Raw genomic sequence first — 21,010 nt, 5'->3', positions numbered from 1 at the left:
CACTCTCCTCCACATAGTGCGTCTACAGGGCCCTGGTCAACAGTAGTACACTATAGGGAATAGGGGCCAATTTTGGACACGACTCATGAATGGTTAATGAAGGGTAGTATTGTCCAAACCTGTCTAATATATCATCAGATCAACGTTATGCCTCATTCAGGGCAGAAAGAGAGACCAGAAGTGCACATTAATTCCACTCTGCTAATTCTTTTTTTTTGTAAACAAGGGGGAGAAAGATGGTAAACGAGGAGAGAAAAGTATTGAATATATTGTTGGTATCCAGACTTTTCTGCTCGATCCTTATCACAGTTAGTTTGGGGTCAGCACATTAGTGTTGTGGTAATAGAGAACAGTATGACTGTGCCAGGGACAGCAGATGAGGAGTACAGGAAACGTTCCCTCGGAACTACTTCCCCGAGGACTACCAGGCAGAATAAATACCATGCAATGCAGAGACACACTGTAACAGTGTGTGGGTTAAAATCCCTGGGGAAGACAAGCCCCCGCCCTCCCAAAAAAGGCCATATTACAATCTATGTGTTGTGACAATTACATTGTTTGCTCTATAAATCATGTTAATTCATATGCCTTTCTACCATGATATATACAGTGCCTTCGGGAAAGTATTCAGACCCCTTTGACTTTTTCCACATTTTGTTACGTTACAGCCTCATTCTAAAATGGATTAAAGAAAAATCCTCAGCAATCTAAACACAATACCCCATAAAATACATATGTACACACAATACTTCATTTTATACTTTTTTTTTTGGTGTGCCAGGACCATTCACAGTTGAGCTTGCTCAGTTCAGCTCAATGCTGATTGGCTCATTTTGTATAGTTTTATTGTCATGGGAGGCCAGATGCTTACTGGCTTCCGTTGCCTTCAATGCTACGGGTGGCAACAGTGTAATCCTAGGTTGAAGCAGACATCAGATAGATGGACTACACAGAAAGAGGGGCGCTGTTTCGCTCGCTCGGATGCTTTCTCCTGTGAGATACATTCAGCCACAACTTCATTGAGTTCGCCCCATTAGTTTGCAATAGATCAACGTTTTTTTCTTCTTCTGCGTTCGAATCAATATTATATCAGCCCCTTTTCTATGTAACAAACCAAAACAAATCTAATTTTGCAAGACTGAGTCTGTGATTTTTGTTGTAGGCAGAGCCAGAACGCAACATTTGTTGATATTCTTTGCTAGTTAGCGAGTTATTAGCCCAGTTATAGATAAGTAGAGGTCAGTAATGGGGAATTACTGCATCCTACAAGAGCACAAAACGAGTCCTTTACATGTCTTTGTTGTCTTTTAAAAGGCAGTCAGTAAAAAGCTTGTCTTAATTAAAGGGGCAGTGTTGTATTTTGAGACAGGCTTGAAATAAGCCAATAGGCAGAGGGGTAGTGTACAAATCAAATTGTATTGGTCACATACAGTCGTGGCCAAAAGTTTTGAGAATGACACAAATATTAATTTTCACAAAGTCTGCTGCCTCAGTTTGTATGATGGCAATTTGCATATACTCCAGAATGTTATGAAGAGTGATCAGATGAATTGCAAATAATTGCAAAGTCCCTCTTTGCCATGCAAATGAACTGAATCCCCCAAAAAACATTTCCACTGGATTTCAGCCCTGCCACAAAAGGACCAGCTGACATCATGTCAGTGATTCTCTCATTAACACAGGTGTGAGTGTTGACAAGGACAAGGCTGCAGATCACTCTGTCATGCTGATTGAGTTTGAATAACAGACTGGAAGCTTCAAAAGGAGGGTGGTGCTTGGAATCATTGTTCTTCCTCTGTCAACCATGGTTATCTGCAAGGAAACACGTGCCGTCATCATTGCTTTGCACAAAAAGGGCTTCACAGGCAAAGATATTGCTGCCAGTAAGATTGCACCTAAATCAACCGTTTATTGGATCATCAAGAACTTCAAGGAGAGCGGTTCAATTGTTGTGAAGAAGGCTTCAGGGCACCCAAGAAAGTCCAGCAAGCGCCAGGACTGTCTCCTAAAGTTGATTCAGCTGCGGGATCGGGGCACCACCAGTACAGAGCTTGCTCAGGAATGGCAGCAGGCAGGTGTGAGTGCATCTGCAAGCACAGTGAGGTGAATACTTTTGGAGGATGGCCTGGTGTCAAGAAGGGCAGCAAAGAAGCCACTTCTCTCCAGGAAAAACTGATATTCTGCAAAAGGTAAAGGGATTGGCCTGCTGAGGACTGGGGTAAAGTCATTTTCTCTGAATCCCCTTTCCGATTGTTTGGGGCATCCAGAAAAAAGCTTGTCCGGAGAATTCAAGGTGAGCGCTACCATCAGTCCTGTGTCATGCCAACAGTAAAGCATCCTGAGACCATTGATGTGTGGGGTTGCTTCTCAGCCAAGGGAGTGGGCTCACTCACAATTTTGCCTAAGAACACAGCCATGAATAAAGAATGGTATCAACACATCCTCCGAGAGCAACTTCTCCCAGGAACAGTTTGGTGACGAACAATGCCTTTTCCAGCATGATGGAGCACCTTGCCATAAGGCAAAAGTGATAACTAAGTGGCTCGGGGAACAAAACATCGATATTTTGGGTCCATGGCCAGGAAACTCCCCAGACCATAATCCCATTGAGAACTTGTGGTCAATCCTCAAGAGGCGGGTAGACAAACAAAACCCCACAAATTCTGACAAACTCCAAGCATTGATTATGCAAGAATGGGCTGCCATCAGTCAGGATGTGGCCCAGAAGTTAATTGACAGCATGCCAGGGCGGATTGCAGAGGTCTTGAAAAAGAAGGGTCAACACTACAAATATTGACTCTTTGCATCAACATCATGTAATTGTCAATAAAAGCCTTTGACACTTATGAAATGCTTGTAATTATACTTCAGTATTCCATAGTAACATCTGACAAAAATATCTAAAGACACTGAACCAGCAAACTTTATGGAAATTCATATTTGTGTCATTCTCAAAACTTTTGGTCACGACTGTACATGTGTTTAGCAGATGTAATTGTGGGTGTAGCGAAATGCTTGTGTTTCTAGCTCCAACAGTGCAGTAATATCTCACAAGTAATTCCTAACAATTTCACAACAATACACACACATCTAAGTAAAGTAATGTAAATATGAATATATAAATACATGGACGTTGCCTAAATTGCTGTATGGTAATAATAATGCATTTTATTTTGTAAATTGGTTTCTTGCATCATACAACACAATACAATGCAATTTAAAGTCACCTAGTCACCATGGTGTTACAGACCAAGTAAAGAATCATTAATTAATGTCAAGCCCTTCATAATGTAAAAACGTTTTTAAAAGTGTGCCCCTCCACCTAACCCTGGGCCCTGTATGCCCTGCCAGCCCAGCAGGCCTCTCTCATACCCCTACCCATGCCCATTGCCCCCGGGCCTGAGAATGCAGGCTTAGACAACCCTTCCCTACAAACCAAATGAGATGCTTAGCTACATGCTGAATGATGGCATATCATATCTTTCTGTCCATCATGGAGGTTACAATATCTTCATGTGACAGCTACAGATCAGACTGTGGAAGCAAGGAGATATCTGTGGAAGTAAGGAGATATCTGTGGAAGTAAGGAGATATCTGTGGAAGTAAGGAGATATCTGTGGAAGCAAGGAGATATCTGTGGAAGTAAGGAGATATCTGTGGAAGTAAGGAGATATCTGTGGAAGTAAGGAGATATCTGTGGAAGTAAGGAGATATCTGTGGAAGTAAGGAGATATCTGTGGAAGTAAGGAGACATCTGTGGAAGTAAGGAGATATCTGTGGAAAGAGTGAAGGAAAGTGAGGATGATAACAGAATACAATAACTCAATACTTTTTTTGATCAGACTTTTAATTGGACTTTTAAGTTCACATAAATAACATTACTTCATATATTTTTTTTGTATATTATACAATTTTATATAATATATATTTCCCCCCAGATGATTTACATAATTGTGTTTCTACGAGTCAGATATCTATTGAAACAGAAGCGTTATGTTGATGTTGTTGTACTGAACACACAGTTGTTGTTTGATCCACATATCGATGGGGAGAAGTAAAGAGATATATTTCTAGAGTCGTAAAAAATAATTCCTTCAGAAACACAACAGAAATGCAAAATAACGATCTATTCCGTCATGTCTAGAAGGTACTGTATACTGACTGAACTACAAAGAAAGTCAATTATTCTCAGTATGTTTTATGACCGGTAGTAGTAGCACAAAGCACAGCAAAACTACCTGAATGATATGCATGAACACACATGTCTCAATAAAGTTGTATATTTCAAATAGACATTTTGTTATGAATCTGTTTCTATAAAACTTTCATGAGATACACAGACTGTATAGACCAAGTAGATCAGAGACACATTGTCATGCATGCGGTAGGTGATCCCCAAGTCAAATGCACTTGTTGTACAAATGAATTGAGCTTGTCAGTTTTAGCTCAGAAATCAACAGTCAGCTTTCACCTGTTTACTTCACCTTGATCAGCTTTCTGAGAATTCAAGAAATGTTAACATCCACAAATCTGCTGCTCGACTAAAGGAAAGAGAACAACCTCTTTATCCAGCTTTGTGACCTTTGTATTACCCTTAATAACGGCATATAACTGATGTTATGTCTTATGTAGCCGTTATAAAGGCTTTATGAATGCATACATAAAAGGGGTCTACAGTGAAGTGTTACCACCTGTTATAATCAAAGCAGTGTTATTTAAAAGACCTGTGGTTATTAGAGTCCAGTATTCAGATAGCTCTTTAAAACAGAAGACCCGGGTCATGTGACTGAATCGTTGTCGTCTTAGGTCTGTAACGGTACTCAGGACTCACCGGCAGTTAGATACAGATCCATTCATATATCTGTCTCTCTGTCTCCAACTCTCTCTCTCTGCCAAATATAAATCTGCCAGATTGGGTAGTTTGTGCTTTCAATTAAAAACAGGAACTTAAAAACAAAAAAACAGGAAATGGAATGGAAAACTAAGGCTTGATTGAATGGGTCTCTATTCCCCACATAGCGCATTATTTTTGACTTTCAAAAGTTGTGCACTATATTGGGAATAGGGTGCCATTTGGGGACGCAGCGTAACTCCACTGATGTGTGGAGTGAGATGAAACCACCGCCATCAGGACGGCATTACCAGTAGTATGAGTCTGTCTGTTCCCAATATCTTCACTACTACGTTTAATTCACTGTAAAAATAAAGCATCCATTTGTTTTCAGTAAGTAACAGTTAGTATCTCAAGTATTACGTTATGCTAGTTCATCTGTTTTCCTGTTACACACTCCTTGTTATGTTTTTCTGCCTGCATAATAATATACTATTGATTGTCTTGATCAGACCCACTATGTATTCAATCCCTGAATATCAAATCAGAGGAAAATCATATTTATAATCTACACCACGAACTCATAAAAAGCAGGCCCAAATAAATATATGATTATGTAACGCTTAACTTTTTGATGAAAATGTCATAGATTTGTATGGTCTTCTCTTCTCCATCTCTGGTGAAGGTTAATTATGTGATTTTCTTGAATGAAAATCGGATGATTTCTATAAGAAAATAACAGGTCTACATTGTCTTGGGACTTTATACAAAGGAACAAATAATAATAACACACCTCTCTGTAGTAGGTAAACCTCGACCAGTGATTGGATGTGAGGGGAGCTGGTGGAACTCCCTAGTGACTGTGAGGGATTCTATTGGTCAGGAGTCAGGAAGTGCCTCATGATAACCAGGAAGTGAACCAGTAAAGGGTTAAGGAGATAGAGTGTATATAGAATAACCTGTGAACCAGAAGGTTTAAGTGAGATCCCATAATGCAGCATGCTTTTCGACGAAACAAAACCAAACAAAACATGAAGTGTGAACCAATCACAGAGGAAATACATATCATGCTATGACATCAAAACCGATAGAAAATCAAATGTTTTAACTGTCTCCTCCCTGAATATTCAACTTTGTGAACTTTTTTCTCCGTCAGTTTTGTAAATTTTACTGTGTTAAGAATCGCATAAACATCATAATCATATCTCTTTTCTATACAATATAAATTCACTATGCTTTCTGGAGGAAGAACAATCCTGCCCAAATTAATTTTCTGTCTTTTTTTACACACTAGGGAAATAAATGTAAATCTATAAAGCAAACCAACTTATTATTCATAAATAATTAACATTATCCTCTAATCAATCATGATTAATAAAGTTTCTTATAATACAAGACTAGCAGTCACATAATGCAAGTCAAGCTTCTGTGATGATTTGTAAATATCATAAACAACAAAACACATCCTCACACTGAGACAAGTAGTAGGCATTGTAACTGAAACCATCCATGACGAGAAAAGAAAAGAGCTGGGGGGAAATGAGGAAGGAGGAAGCAGGAAGCAGAGGATGAGGACCCAGCCCAGTCCAGTGAGTCCAGTCCAAGCCCTCATCGGTCTCCGTGACAACAACCCCAATCTCAGCCGTCTCTGTGACACCAGGCCGAGTCGCAGCCCCAGTCCCGGTCTCAGTGACAGCCCTTCATACCCGACACGTAGGATGACTCCTGCTGGCGACACAGGGTCATCATCCCCTCCTGGTGTTCCTCAGGGCAGTCCACAAAGTCCGGCACCGGAAGCCCCGACAGGATCATCACTGACTTGTTCCAGATCATGAAGGTGGGCGCCACGGGGAGCAGGAAGCTGACCTCAAAGGTGTGCAGGTGTTGGGAGTTCATGGCGTCGTAGAAGGACAGGGAGTTGTTGTCGTAGTCCAGAAGGACTCCTAGACGTCTGAGCTGGTGGCTGGCCTCCACCAGCATCTCCTTGCCATTGTGACGCACCATGAAGTTGTTGTTACAGCGGGAGAACACCCAGGAGGAGGAGTTCTTACCACTCCACTCGTTCTTAGGGGCGGACTTGTAAGCCACGCCCACAGCGTACCTGTCAGAGGGGATTACAGAGAGTTAGGAAGGGCCAGTCATTGACTGAGGTTTGGAATGTTCAGTGAAAACTAGTACATAAGTACTGCAAGTCTTTTGTCACTATTGTAGAGAAGAAATCAAAAGGGTAGAAAATACAACATTCTAGAATTGTTCCTATTTTGTATCGATAAAGCTTATTCCACTACTATAGTGGATATTAAATGATCGATGGAGGTAAATAAAGTGTTTCTGCATGAAGCTGTGAACAGTGTTATCAAGTTCACAACTCACCAGGTGGAGGCGCCCAGCAACACCTCCCAGTAGTGACAGCCGCTGTCGATGAAGACGTTTCCTGCTGCTCCGTACGACCCCGTGCTGCTGAAGCGCTCTGGAGTGTGGCTCTTCTTCAGGGAGCTCTCATCTTTCTCCATGGTCAGGCAGTCGTTGGACAGACGCAGCTTCTTGTGGGCCGTCTTTGGGTCAAGCTTAAAAGGCTGACCTGGAAGAGAGGTGGAGGAGAAGAGAGGAGGAGAAGAGAGGAGGAGACGTTTAGCTTCACAGAGGTTCTCTAGGTTTAGCACACATCATCATTTGACATCAGCAGCAGAAGAAAGACAGGCCGACAATCAGCCTCAGGTCAAGTGTCTGAGATGAACATCAAAACTAGGATATTGTGAATAATGCTGTGAGTTTTATGATAGGGAACATAACATTTACACATCTCTAACAACACCCTTGGCCTTGGACAACCTGACATTTAACTCTGACACCTCCAGCCTCCTCCTCCATCCCTCCTTCTCCTCCTCGTCTTACAGGGCTTTAATGAGCAACAATGAAGCTCCCTCCATCTCCTCCTCTCCCTCTCTCCTCCCTGCCTGCCCAATAATCTCCTTTTCTGAGTGAGTGTTACCGCGGACGGATATGAGATGCTTTGGCACTGTGCTTCTGGAAGCCAATTACATGAAAAGATTCTCTGCTTTGATCTGCTTATCGCTGCGAGCGCAGACATTTTCAAACACACACTGGCTCTGTCACACATTTCCTGGGGACTGTTGGTCTGGCTGGCTGGCTGAGTGAGGAGAGGAGGGGACTGAAGCCGCTGCACGTGACGGGCAACAGAGGACAAACACACACACACAGGCGGTTACACTGACGCACACACACACGTGACAATCAACAAACCAGAAACAGTCATCACACACACACACACACACACACACACACACACACACACACACACACACACACACACACACACACACACACACACACACACACACACACACTCACAGCATCGCTGTCATTACCAGTGTATTGCTACAGGGGCCGGGAAACAGAGCCAAGGCGTCACTTAACGCCATCACCACCTTTTAAAGGGTTCCATCATGTTACCACTGAGACCAGGTGTGCAACCCAAATGTCACCCTATTCACTATATAGTGCCCTACTTTTGAGCCCAATGGGCCCAGGTCTATGGGCCCTGGTCTATGGGCCCTGGTCTATGGGCCCTGGTCTATGGGCCCTGGTCTATGGGCATTGGTCTATGGGCATTGGTCTATGGGCCCTGGTCTATGGGCCCTGGTCTATGGGCATTGGTCTATGGGCCCTGGTCTATGGGCCCTGGTCTATGGGCCTTGGTCAATGGGCCCTTGTCTATGGGCCCTGGTCTATGGTCCCTGGTCTATGGGCCCTGGTCTATGGGCATTGGTCTATGGGCCCTGGTCTATGGGCATTGGTCTATGGGCCGTTGTCTATGGGCCCTTGTCTATGGGCCCCTGTCTATGGGCCCTGGTCTATGGGCCCTGGTCTATGGGTCCTGGTCTATGGGCCCTGGTCTAATAATTAATACAGTAATTAATACAACTATTTGAGATACAGAGATGGGATTTTCTCACAACTAGGATTAGACATTTCTTCGTCCCAACAATACTTTATAAATGACATGTGTAATTCACTGATGCTCACCGTTCTATTAGTGTCTGTGTATTGTTGAGGCACTGAGGAGATGGAATGAAAGCTGGAGCAATGTGTTTCTGTGTCAGCTGTCTACCCGTTCTGAGTGGGGTTATGTATATGTATCTAAAGCACTGCAGCTATCGGAGGAAGAGAAATTATGGAAATGCATTTCAAAAGCACACACACACTTTATGAGTGCAGTGTTTGGGATTATGTGCTGTAGTAAACCTGTCAGAGGCAAGGAGAGGAAGGCTGGCTGACACTATCACGCTCCCTGCTACAGGAGAGAGAGAGGGAGAGAAAGAGAGAGAGAGAGAGAGAGAGAGAGAGAGAGAGAGAGAGAGAGAGAGAGAGAGAGAGACCTGGACTAAATGACAGCTCTACCCTCGGGACACACAGACAGAGAGATGGACAGATGTCATGGAGAAGATGAAGGAGAGCGGTGGGATTATGTGCCATGGCTGCAGGCTGAGGGTCAGAGAGACAAGCAGAAAGGACACTGCCCCAGAGAACAAGGTCTACCAGACCAGGGGAAGCCCCACCCCCACCCTCCGTCTGCTTCCCTCAACCCCCACCTCCACCCTCCGTCTGCATCCCTCAAACCCCACCTCCAAACTCCGTCTGCATCCCTCAACCCCCACCATCATCCTCCTTCTGCATCCCTCAACCCCCACCTCCAACCTCCGTCTGCATCCCTCAACCCCCACCTCCACCCTCCGTCTGCTTCCCTCAACCCCCACCTCCATCCTCCGTCTGCATCCCTCAACCCCCACCTCCACCCTCCGTCTGCTTCCCTCAACCCCCACCTCCACCCTCCTTCTGCATCCCTCAATCCCCACCCCCACCCTCCGTCTGCATCCCTCAACCCCCACCTCCATCCTCATTCTGCATCCCTCAACCCCTCAACACCCACCCTCCGTCTGCATCCCTCAACCCCCACCTCCACCCTCCGTCTGCATCCCTCAACCCCCACCTCCACCCTCCGTCTGCATCCCTCAACCCCCACCCCCACCCTCCGTCTGCATCCCTCAACCCCCACCTCCACCCTCCGTCTGCATCCCTCAACCCCCACCTCCACCCTCCGTCTGCATCCCTCAACCCCCACCTCCACCCTCCGTCTGCATCCCTCAACCCCCACCTCCACCCTCCGTCTGCATCCCTCAACCCCCACCTCCACCCTCCGTCTGCATCCCTCAACCCCCACCATCTCATCCTCCTCCTCCTCCTCTTCCATCTCCTCCTCTACCCTCCATATTCTCCTCCTCCATTCTCCCTCCACCAGTATTATTCATGTATGAACTGTTATTCTACTGAGAATGATGGTGAATGTCCGAGCTTGTCAATGTGAAGTCAAGACCTTTTTAAGAACATCAAGTGATTATATTTGTCTAATAGTCTTAAATGATTCCTGTGTAATAGTGTAGATAACAGCTTGGTTGTCTTCAATGATTACTGTGTAATAGTGTAGATAACAGCTTGGTTGTCTTCAATGATTCCTGTGTAATAGTGTAGATAACAGCTTGGTTGTCTTCAATGATTACTGTGTAATAGTGTAGATAACAGCTTGGTTGTCTTCAATGATTCCTGTGTAATAGTGTAGATAACAGCTTGGCCTATATAAAGTTTACCCATCCAGAGTACAGTATTCATGTTCCAATTTATTTCACAGTGGTTTTTCAAGTGGAAGAAGTTTTGGGTTTAACGTTACATGTCACTGTTATTTGTGAAACGTGTTTTGCAAGCAACGCTGAAATGTGACAACCTAAAGCTAAAATCTCCAAGCCGCTTCTCGTCTAGTCGTCCGAAAAATATGACAACAACCAAAAATCCTCCTATCTTACTGCTGAGACTTCAGGCTTTCACTAAAACGCATCCTGTGGTACTTAAAAGCTTCGGCGCTTCGTTTCAATGGCTGCTCGCTGTGTGCTTGAGGAGAGGGACCAAGCATACACCATGAATGTTTTTTGATTGTTGTTTTTGTCGTGACCCATTTTCTCTCCACCTCTACGTGCTAGTGAAGAGCTTCTTCTGGGTATACTAATTCCAGAGAAATGGGTCCAGTTGCCAGGACCACAAATACAAATTCCATCTAGACACAGTTGCCCTAGAGCAAACAAACAACTATACCTACAGTGCATTTGGAAAGTGTTCAGACCCCTTGACCTTTTCCACGTTTTGTAACGTTACAGCCTTAGTCTAAAACGGTTTAAATAAAAATGTTCCCTCATTAATCTACCCATAATGACAAAGCGAAAACAGGTTTTCAGACATAAAAGGACAAAACAGAAATACCTTATTTACATAAGTATTCAGACCCTTTGCTTTGAGACTCTACATTTAGCTCAGGTCCATCCTGTTTCCATTGATCATCTTTGAGATGTTTCTACAACTTGATTGGAGTCCACCTGTAGTGAATTCAATAGATTGGACATGATTTGGAAAGGCACACACCTGTCTATATAAGGTCCCACAGATGACAGTGCATGTCAGAGCAAAAACCAAGCCATGAGGTCAAAGGAATGGTCCGTAGATTTCCAAGACAAGATTGTGTCGAGGCACAGATCTGGGGAAGGGAATCAAAATATTTCTGTAGCATTGAAGGTCCCCAAGAACACAGTGTCCTCCATGATTCTTAAATGGAAGAAGTTTGGAACCACCAAGACTCTTCCTAGAGCTGGCTACCCGGCCAAACTGAGCAATCGGGGGAGAAGGGCCTTGGTCAGGGAAGTGACCATAAAACCAATGGTCATTCTGGCAGAGCTCTGGAGATGGGAGAACCTTCCAGAAGGACAACCATCTCTGCAGCACTCCACCAATCAGGCCTTTATGGTAGAGTGTCCAGATGGAAGCCACTCCTCAGTAAAAGGCACATGACAGCCCTCTTGGAGTTTGCCAAAGGGCACCTAAAGACTCTCAGACCACAAGAAACAAGATTCTCTGATCTGATGAAACCAAGATTGAACTCTTTGGCCTGAATGCCAAGCATCACGTCTGGAGGAAACCTGGCACCATCCCTACGGTGAAGCATGGTGGTGACAGCATCATTCTGTGGGGATGTTTTTCAGCGGCAGGGAATGGGAGACTAGTCAGGATCGAGGGAAAGATGAACGTAGCAAAGTACAGACAGATCCTTGATAAAAACCTGCTCCAGAGCACTCAGGACCTCAGACTGGGGCGAAGGTTCACCTTCCAACAAGACAACGACCCTAAACACAGCCAAGAAAACACAGGAGTGGCTTCGGGACAAGTCTCTGAATGTCCTTGAGTGGCCCAGCCAGTGCCTGGACTTGAACCCGATCTAACATCTCTGGAGAGACCTGAAAATAGCTGTGCAGCGACGCTCCCCATCTAACCTGACAGAGCTTGAGAGGATCTGCAGAGAAGAATGGGAGAAACTCCCCAAATACAGGTGTGCCAAGCTTGTAGCGTCTTACCCAAGAAGACTCAACGCTGTAATCGCTGCCAAAGGTGCTTCAACAAAGTACTGAGTAAAGGGTCTGAATACTTAATTAAATGTGATATTTCAGTTTTACCTTTTTAGTACATTTGCACAAATTTCAAAAAAACTGTTTTTGCTTTGTCGTTATGGGGTATTGTGATGTCATTATGGGGTATTGTGATGTCATTATGGGTATTGTGATGTCATTATGGGGTATTGTGTGTAGATTGATGAGGGAAAAAAAACGATTTAATCAATTTTAGAATAAGGCTGTAACGTAACAAAATGTGGAAAAAGCCAAGGGGTCTGAATTCTTTCCCAATGCACTGTATACAGCCATAATATGACATTTGAAATGTCTCTATTCCTTTGGAAGTGAGTGAAATGTTTACTGTTCACTTTATATTGTTTATTTCCCTTTTGTTTATTATCTATTTCACTTGCTTTGGCAATGTAAACATATGTTTCCCATGCCAATGAAGCCCTTTGAATTAAATTGAGAGAGAGAGAGAGAGAGAGAGAGAGAGAGAGAGAGAGAGAGAGAGAGAGAGAGAGAGAGAGAGAGAGAGAGAGAGAGAGAGCGCTTTGGTGCATCTACAGGTTCTGTTGTGTTATTATACTAGCTGGCTGATTCCAGTAATGAAGAGGATAAACCTGAGAGCTAGAGGGGGAGAACATGCTGCTATACAGATCTATTCATCTCTCTATATATCTAAAGGGAATGACTGACAGAGAGTGGGAGTGTAGTGGCTCAGTTGGTACAAGAGGAGAGGGGAGGGGTCGGGAGGAGGGGAGGGGAGGGGAGAGGAGGGGAGAGGAAGAGAGAGGAGAGAGGAGAGGACAGGAGAGGAGGAGAGAGGAGAGGAAGAGAGAGGAGGGGAGGGGACAGGAGATGAGGAGAGAAGAGAGAGGAGGAGAGAGAAGAGGAAGAGAGAGGAGGAGAGAGGAGAGGAAGAGAGAGGAGAGGAGAGGAGAGGAGGAGAGAGGAGAGAAGGGGAGTGGATAGGAGAGGAGGAGAGAACGAGATGGGATAGGAGAGGAGGAGAGAGGAGAGGAGGAGAGAGGAGAGACAGAGGACTGCATGCCACAACTTGGCTGATATTGATGCTGCGGGTGCCGGCCAGTAGGCACCATGACGGGAGAAACAGCGAGACAGTGTGTGTGTGTGTGAGCTTAGCCTAGCTGCTGGGCCCAGTGATAAACATCTGGCAGCCTACGGCTCCACCGACAGAGAATAGAGGGATGAGAGAGGGAAGGAGGAATTTGAAAGGGAAGGAGGGATGAGAGAGGGAAGGAGGGATGAGAGAGGGAAGGAGGGATTAGAGAGGGAAGGAGGGATGAGAAAGAGAAGGAGGGATGAGAGAGGGAAGGACGAATGAGAGAGGGAAGGAGGGATGAGAGAGGGAAGGAGGGATGAGAGAGGGAAGGACGAATGAGAAAGGGAAGGAGGAATGAGAGAGGGAAGGAGGGATGAGAGGGAAGGAGGGATGAGAGAGGGAAGGAGGGATGAGAGAGGGAAGGAAGGATGAGAGAGGGAAAGAGGGATGAGAGAGGGAAGGAGGGAAGGAGGGATGAGAGAGGGAAGGAGGGATGAGAGAGGGAAGGAGGGAAGGAGGGATGAGAGAGGGAAGGAGGGAAGGAGGGATGAGAGAGGGAAGGAGGGAAGGAGGGATGAGAGAGGGAAGGAGGAATGAGAGAGGGAAAGAGAGATGAGAGAGGGAAGGAGGGATGAGAGAGGGAGGACAAGCTAACTCACTGCTAGTTCCAAATACCCTGTGTTTCACCTCCAAACCTCCCCCCGGGTGACTCCATAGCCTCTCTGATGCAATAATCCATTTGAATGCTGTCAGCACCTATCCGGCTGTAACAGGGGCATTTGTAAGTAATTGAAGCCCTGAGCGAGAGAGAGGCAGACAGGCAGGGCTGTAGAGGTGTGAGGAGGGAGAAATCATGGCATTAGCCAACTTACCGTGTGATCAGGAGGGAAGGGAGGGAGAGAGGGAGGGAGGGTAGAGAGAGAGAGAGGGAGAGAGAGACAGAAAGGGAGGGAGGGAGGGAAAGTGAGTGATGGGTCTAATGGAGTCATTATCACTGGTTGGGTGGCGTCGGTCCATGTATTGCATACCAATAAAGCCTTTTCTCTCATCTATCTAGCCAGTGGCTGTCCTCTAATGTCTGGAAGAACTGGTCTAATTCAGTGGTGTAAAGTACTTAAGTAAAAATACTTTAAAGTATTACTTAAGTAGTTTTTTGGGGTATCTGTACTTTACTTTAATTTACTATTTATATTTACTTTTACTTCACGACATTCCTTAAGAAAAAAATGTACTTTTTACTCCATACATTTTCCCTGACACCCAAAAGTACTGTTTACATTTTAAATGCTTAGCAGGATAGAAAATGGTCCAATTCACACACTTATCACACTTATCACACTTATCACACTTATCAAAAGAACATTCCTGGTCATCCCTACTGCCTGGTTTGCTTAATATAATTAATTTTAAATTATTTGTACTTTTACTTTTGATTCTTAAGTATATTTAAAACCAACTACTTTTAGACGTTTACTCAAGTAGTATTTTACACAAGTATGAAAATTGGGTACTTTTTCCACCACTGGTCTAATTAGAGGCCAGGGGCCAGTGGGTTTACCCAGAGAGCAGAGCCTCGGGCTGGGCCAAGCAACTGGGAAGACAGGGTCTGGAGGGCCGGGAGCCTGGGGGTATGGCACGACCACAGGGCTGGGGGACTTACTGTTGGTTTTGAGGCGGGCTGGGTCGCTGTTGCGGCTGCCTGCCTGGTTGATGGCCTTGACAAAGAAGACATAACGTGTTCCACTCTGCAGACCGTGCACCGTGTAGTGGTTCTGCTTGATGTTGGGGACAATCATCCAACTGTCCACACTGTTATAGAGACCTGGAGAGATACATACTGTTATAGAGACCTGGAGAGAGATACAGACTGTTATAGAGACCTGGAGAGATACATACTGTTATAGAGACCTGGAGAGATACAGACTGTTATAGAGACCTGGAGAGATACATACTGTTATAGAGACCTGGAGAGATACATACTGTTATAGAGACCTGGAGAGATACATACTGTTATAGAGACCTAGAGATATACAGACTGTTATAGAGACCTGGAGATACATACTGTTATAGAGACCTGGAGAGAGATACATACTATTATACAGACCTAGAGATACAGACTGTTATGACGTTGGCCTGTGGGTGAGGTTTATGAACCCCCCATAAATACCTTTCTCCCTTTCCTCTCTCTTGACTCTACAGAAGGACTCTTGAAAAGCCTTTGTTAAACATAGAGAGTCTGGGAACATCGAAAGGTGGGGGGAAAGGAACCATATTTCGGTAATCCAACAAGCTGAAAATATGTCTTGGTACTTAATGAATATGATGCCAGATCAGTTGGCGTCTGAGACATTATGACTGATGACAGGGCGACATAAACTGTATCTTGGAAAGTCTACACATTCTAGTTATCAGATTCACATGGAATTGTTGTGCAATTTAAATATTTAAATATGAAACTATTTGTGAAAAGATTAAATGTAATTTAGCTTCTTAATGAGAGAACGGTTTATCGTAGAGTAAACTATGCTCAACTCAGTGGCCCTGCCCATGTGAACAGACATTGGTTATAAACTATGAAACACATACTTCTCTCCCCTCCTATATAAAGCCCTTGACGAAAATGTAACTTTCTGTTCCGAGGACGTTAGGGCGACAGTTCTACGTTAACCTGTTATGGATAGGGGGCAGTATTTTCACGGCCGGATAAAAAACGTACCCGATTTAATCTGTTTATTACTCCTGCCCAGAAACTAGAATATGCATATAATTGTTTGATTTGGATAGAAAACACCCTAAAGTTTCTAAAACTGTTTGAATGGTGTCTGTGAGTATAACAGAGCTCATATGGCAGGCCAAAACCTGAGAAGATTCCAAACTGGAAGGCCCTCTCTGACCATTTCTTGGCCTTCTAGGGCATCTTTATTGAAAACAGAGGATCTCTGCTGTAACGTGACACTTTCTAAGGCTCCCATAGGCTCTCAGAAGGCGCCAGAACGTTGAATGATGACTTTGCAGTCAATGGCTGAAAAACAGTAGCGCATTTGGTAAGTGGTCGATCTGAGAACAATGAGACGGGCGCGCGCATGCATGTGAAGAGTCCATTTTACTTCTTTCAGTCTTTGAACGAAAACAACGACTCCCGGTCGGAATATTATCGCTATTTTACGAGAAAAATCACATAAAAATTTATTTTAAACAGCGTTTGACATGCTTCGAAGTACGGTAATGGAATATTTTGAATTTTTTGTCACGATACGCGCGGGCGCGCCACCCTTCATTACCCTTCGGATAGTGTCTTGAACGCACGAACAAAACGCCGCTATTTGGATATAACTATGGATTATTTGGAACCAAACCAACATTTGTTGTTGAAGTAGAAGTCCTGGGAGTGCATTCTGACGAAGAACAGCAAAGGTAATCAAATTTTTCTTATAGTAAATCTGAGTTTGGTGAGTGCCAAACTTGGTGGGTGTCAAAATAGCTAGCCTGTGATGGCCGGGCTATCTACTCAGAATATTGCAAAATGTGCTTTCACCGAAAAGCTATTTTAAAATCGGACAACGCGATTGCATAAAGGAGTTCTGTATCTATAGTTCTTAAAATAATTGTTATGTTTTTTTGTGAACGTTTATCGTGAGTAATTTAGTAAATTCACCGGAAGTGTTCGGTGGGAATGCTAGTTCTGAACGTCACATGCTAATGTAAAAAGCTGTTTTTTGATATAAATATGAACTTGATTGAACAAAACATGCATGTATTGTATAACATAATGTCCTAGAAGTGTCATCTGATGAAGATCATCAAAGGTTAGTGCTGCATTTAGCTGTAGTTTTGGTTTTTGTGACATTATATGCTAGCTTGAAAAATGGGTGTCTGATTATTTCTGACTGGGTACTCTCCTGACATAATCTAATGTTTTGCTTTCGTTGTAAAGCCTTTTTGAAATCGGACAGTGTGGTTAGATAAAGGAGAGTCTTGTCTTTAACCTCTATGGGCTAGGTGGCACCAAATCGTCCCACCTACGTAACAGCCAGTGTAATCCTGTGGCGCGATTTTCAAAACCTTTGAAATGCTATTACTTCAATTTCTCAAACATATGACTATTTTACAGCTATTTAAAGACAAGACTCTCGTTAATCTAACCACACTGTCCGATTTCTACTATGTGACTTATAACACAACACCACTATGTGACTTATGCCACAACACTATGTGACTTATAACACAACAACACTATGTGATTTATGCCACAACAACACTATGTGACTTATAACACAACAACACTATGTGACTTATAACACAACAATAAGTGACTTATAACACAACACTATGTGACTTATAACACAACAACACTATGTGACTTATAACACAACACTATGTGACTTATGACACAACGCCACTATGTGACTTATAACACAACAACACTATGTGACTTATAACACAACACTATGTGACTTATGACACAACAACAACACTATATGACTTATAACACAACATGCATCATAATCTTTAACAATACTTGGGACAGAGAAATGTACATTCCAACATAAGTAGTGGTAGTAAAGACGTGATTGTAATTTCTAAAAGACATCCTTGTAAAAAACTGAGCCAACTAAATAGATAAATACAGGCTCCTATGGGTCTGTAAACTAGAACGACAATAGTGTTCTTTCCAAAATATCCAATATTTTTTTTCTCCCAGTCTCCAAAGTATTGTCATTATGCTTGAAAACCAGAAGAAGAGCTTTCAGGCCATACGACGTGTCACTTTAGACAGGGACAAGACGTGAATTATTGAAGGGAGATGGAACCAAGAGCATGTTTAAGTAATAAGACAGGATCTGGCCTCCCGAGTGGCGCAGTGGTCTAAGACACTGCATCGCAGTGCTAGCTGTGCCACTAGAGATTCTGGGTTCGAGTCCAGGTTCTGTCGCAGTTGGTCGTGACCGGGAGACTCTTGGGGTGGCGCACAATTAGCCCAACATTGTCCGGGTTAGGGGAGGGTTTGGCCAGCAAGGGATGTCCTTGTCCCATCGAGCACTAGCGACTCCTGTGGAGGGCCGGGCGCAGTGCACATTGACACGGTCGCCAGGTGTACAGTGGGTCCGGCCCGACACATTGGTGCGGCTGGCTTCCGGGTTCAGTGGGCATTGAGTCAAGAAGCAGTGTAGCTTGGTTGGGCTGTGTTTCGGAGGACGCACGGCTCTCAACCTTCGCCTTTCTCGAGTCTGTACGGGAGTTGCAGCGATGAGACAAGACTGTAACTACCAATTGGATACCACGAAAAAGGGGTAAAACATTTTTTTTTAAACAAATAACACAGGGTCTGCTTGTAAATATCAATAGTTAACATGATGTACAGTTGAAGTCAGAAGTTTACATACACTTAGGTTGGAGTCATTAAAACTTGTTTTTCAACCACTCCACAAATCTCTTAACAAACTATGGTTTTGGCAAGTCGGTTAGGACATCTACTTTGTGCATGAAAGTCATTTTTCCAACAATTGTTTACAGACAGATTATTTCACTTATAATTCACTGGATCACAATACCAGTGGGTCAGAAGTTTACGTACACTAAGTTGACTGCGCCTTTAAACAGCTTGGAAAATTCCAGAAAATTATGTCATGGCTTTAGAAGCTTCTGATAGGCTAATTGACATCATTTGAGTTAATTGGAGGTGTACCTGTGGATGTATTTCAAGGCCTACCTTCAAACTCAGTGCCTCTTTGCTTGACATCATTGGAAAATCAAAACAAATCAGCCAAGACCTCCGAAAAAAATGGTAGACCTCCAAAAGTCTGGTTCATCCTTGGGAGCAATTTCCAAACGCCAGAAGGTAACACGTTCATCTGTACAAACAATAGTACGCAAGTATAAACACTATGGGACCACGCAGCCGTCATACCGCTCGCGTTCTGTCTCCTAGAGATAAACATACTTTGGTGCGAAAAGTGCAAATCAATCCCAGAACAACAGCAAAGGACCTTGTTGAAGATGCTGGAGGAAACAGGTACAAAAGTATCTATATCCACAGTAAAGCGAGTCCTTTATCAACATAACCTGAAAGGCCACTCAGCAAGGAAGAAGCCACTGCTGCAAAACCGCCCCGAAAAAAAGCCAGACTACGATTTGCAACTGCACATGGGGACAAAGATTGTACTTTTTGGAGAAATGTCCTCTGGTCTGATGAAACAAAAATAGAACTGTTAAGCCATAATAACCATTGTTATGTTTGGAGGAAAAAGGGGGAGGCTTGCAAGCCGAAGAACACCATCCCAAGCATGAAGCACGGGGGTGGCAGCATCATGTTGTGGGGGTGCTTTGCTGCAGGAGGGACTGATGCACTTCACAAAATAGATGGCATCATGAGGAAGAAAAATTGTGTGAATATATTGAAGCAACATCTCAAGACATCAGTCAGGAAGTTAAAGCTTGGTCGCAAATGGGTCTTCCAAATGGACAATGACCAAAAGCATACTTACAAAGTTGTGGCAAAATGGCTTAAGGACAACAAAGTCAAGGTATTGGAGGGGCCATCACAAAACCCTGACCTCAATCCTATAGAAAATTTGTGGGCAGAACTGAAAAAGCATGCGCGAGCAAGGAGGCCTACAAACCCGACTCATTTACACCAGCTCTGTCAGGAGGAATGGGCTAAAATTCATTGAACTTATTGTGGGAAGCTTGTGGAAGGCTACCCGAAACATTTGACCCAAGTTAAACAATTTAAAGGCAATGCTACCAAATACTAATTGAGTGTATGTAAACTTCTGACCCACTGGGAATGTGACGAAAGAAATAAAGTCTGAAATAAATCAATCTCTCTACTATTATTCTGACATTTCAGATTCTTAAAATAAAGTGGCGATCCTAACTGACCTAAGACAGGGAATATTTACTAGGTTTAAATGTCAGGAATTGTGAAAACTGAGTTTAAATGTTTTTTGGCTAAAGTTTATGTAAACTTCCGACTTCAACTGTAAATGAGCACGTTAACAGTGGAATTTGAAGTCTGGACAAAGTAGAGGCACCTTAAAGATAAAAGCAACAGACTGAGGTGTCCCAAATGGCACCCTATTCCCTATAAAGTGCACTATAGGCCCTATGGGCCTCTGGTCAAAAGTAGTACACTACACTATATAGAAATAGGGTGCAATTTAGGACGTAAACTACTGTACATCCAGACATCTAGGCTATTACTTTTCTGAGACGGGAAAAATAGATTGTGTGTCACATCGAACTGATATAGGGAGCATACGGAAACAAGGCACAGGGAAATGTGAGTTCCTGTTGCACATTTAATAGGCTTTTGCAATTAGCTGCACACAAAACTACAATGTACACTGCTATACTACAAACACACTGTCCTGATAACTATAATATACTGCTATACTACAAACACACTGTCCTCATAGTTATAATACACTGCTATACTACAAACACACTGTCCTGATATCTATAATATACTGCTATACTACAAACACACTGTCCTGATAACTATAATATACTGCTATACTACAAACACACTGTCCATCGTTTTGACTCTGGAGAAGCTTCAAAGTGAAGATGTTGGCAAATGACCCATAAGTAACCATTTCACTG

The 21,010-nt window shown here is 43.6% G+C and overlaps 1 protein-coding gene across 3 annotated transcripts in view; it reads right to left on the bottom strand.

The window, feature by feature from the left end:
• Positions 1-3,829: 3,829 nt before the first annotated feature.
• The window catches only part of LOC115166856 (probable E3 ubiquitin-protein ligase MID2), a 264,554-nt gene continuing 247,373 nt past the window's right edge, over positions 3,830-21,010 (bottom strand). For all 3 annotated transcript variants that reach the window (XM_029720754.1, XM_029720746.1, XM_029720763.1), the window contains 3 exons: positions 15,066-15,227; positions 7,205-7,412; positions 3,830-6,932 (listed from right to left, as the gene is read on the bottom strand). In XM_029720754.1, coding sequence (XP_029576614.1) covers positions 6,518-6,932; positions 7,205-7,412; positions 15,066-15,227 — 785 coding nt within the window. In that variant the 3' untranslated portion in view covers positions 3,830-6,517. The remainder of the gene's footprint in view (positions 6,933-7,204; positions 7,413-15,065; positions 15,228-21,010) is intronic.

This window comes from Salmo trutta, chromosome 3 (genome assembly GCF_901001165.1).
Source record: "Salmo trutta chromosome 3, fSalTru1.1, whole genome shotgun sequence".
NCBI lineage: Eukaryota > Metazoa > Chordata > Actinopteri > Salmoniformes > Salmonidae > Salmo > Salmo trutta.
This window is presented reverse-complemented; position numbering and strand designations above follow the sequence as displayed.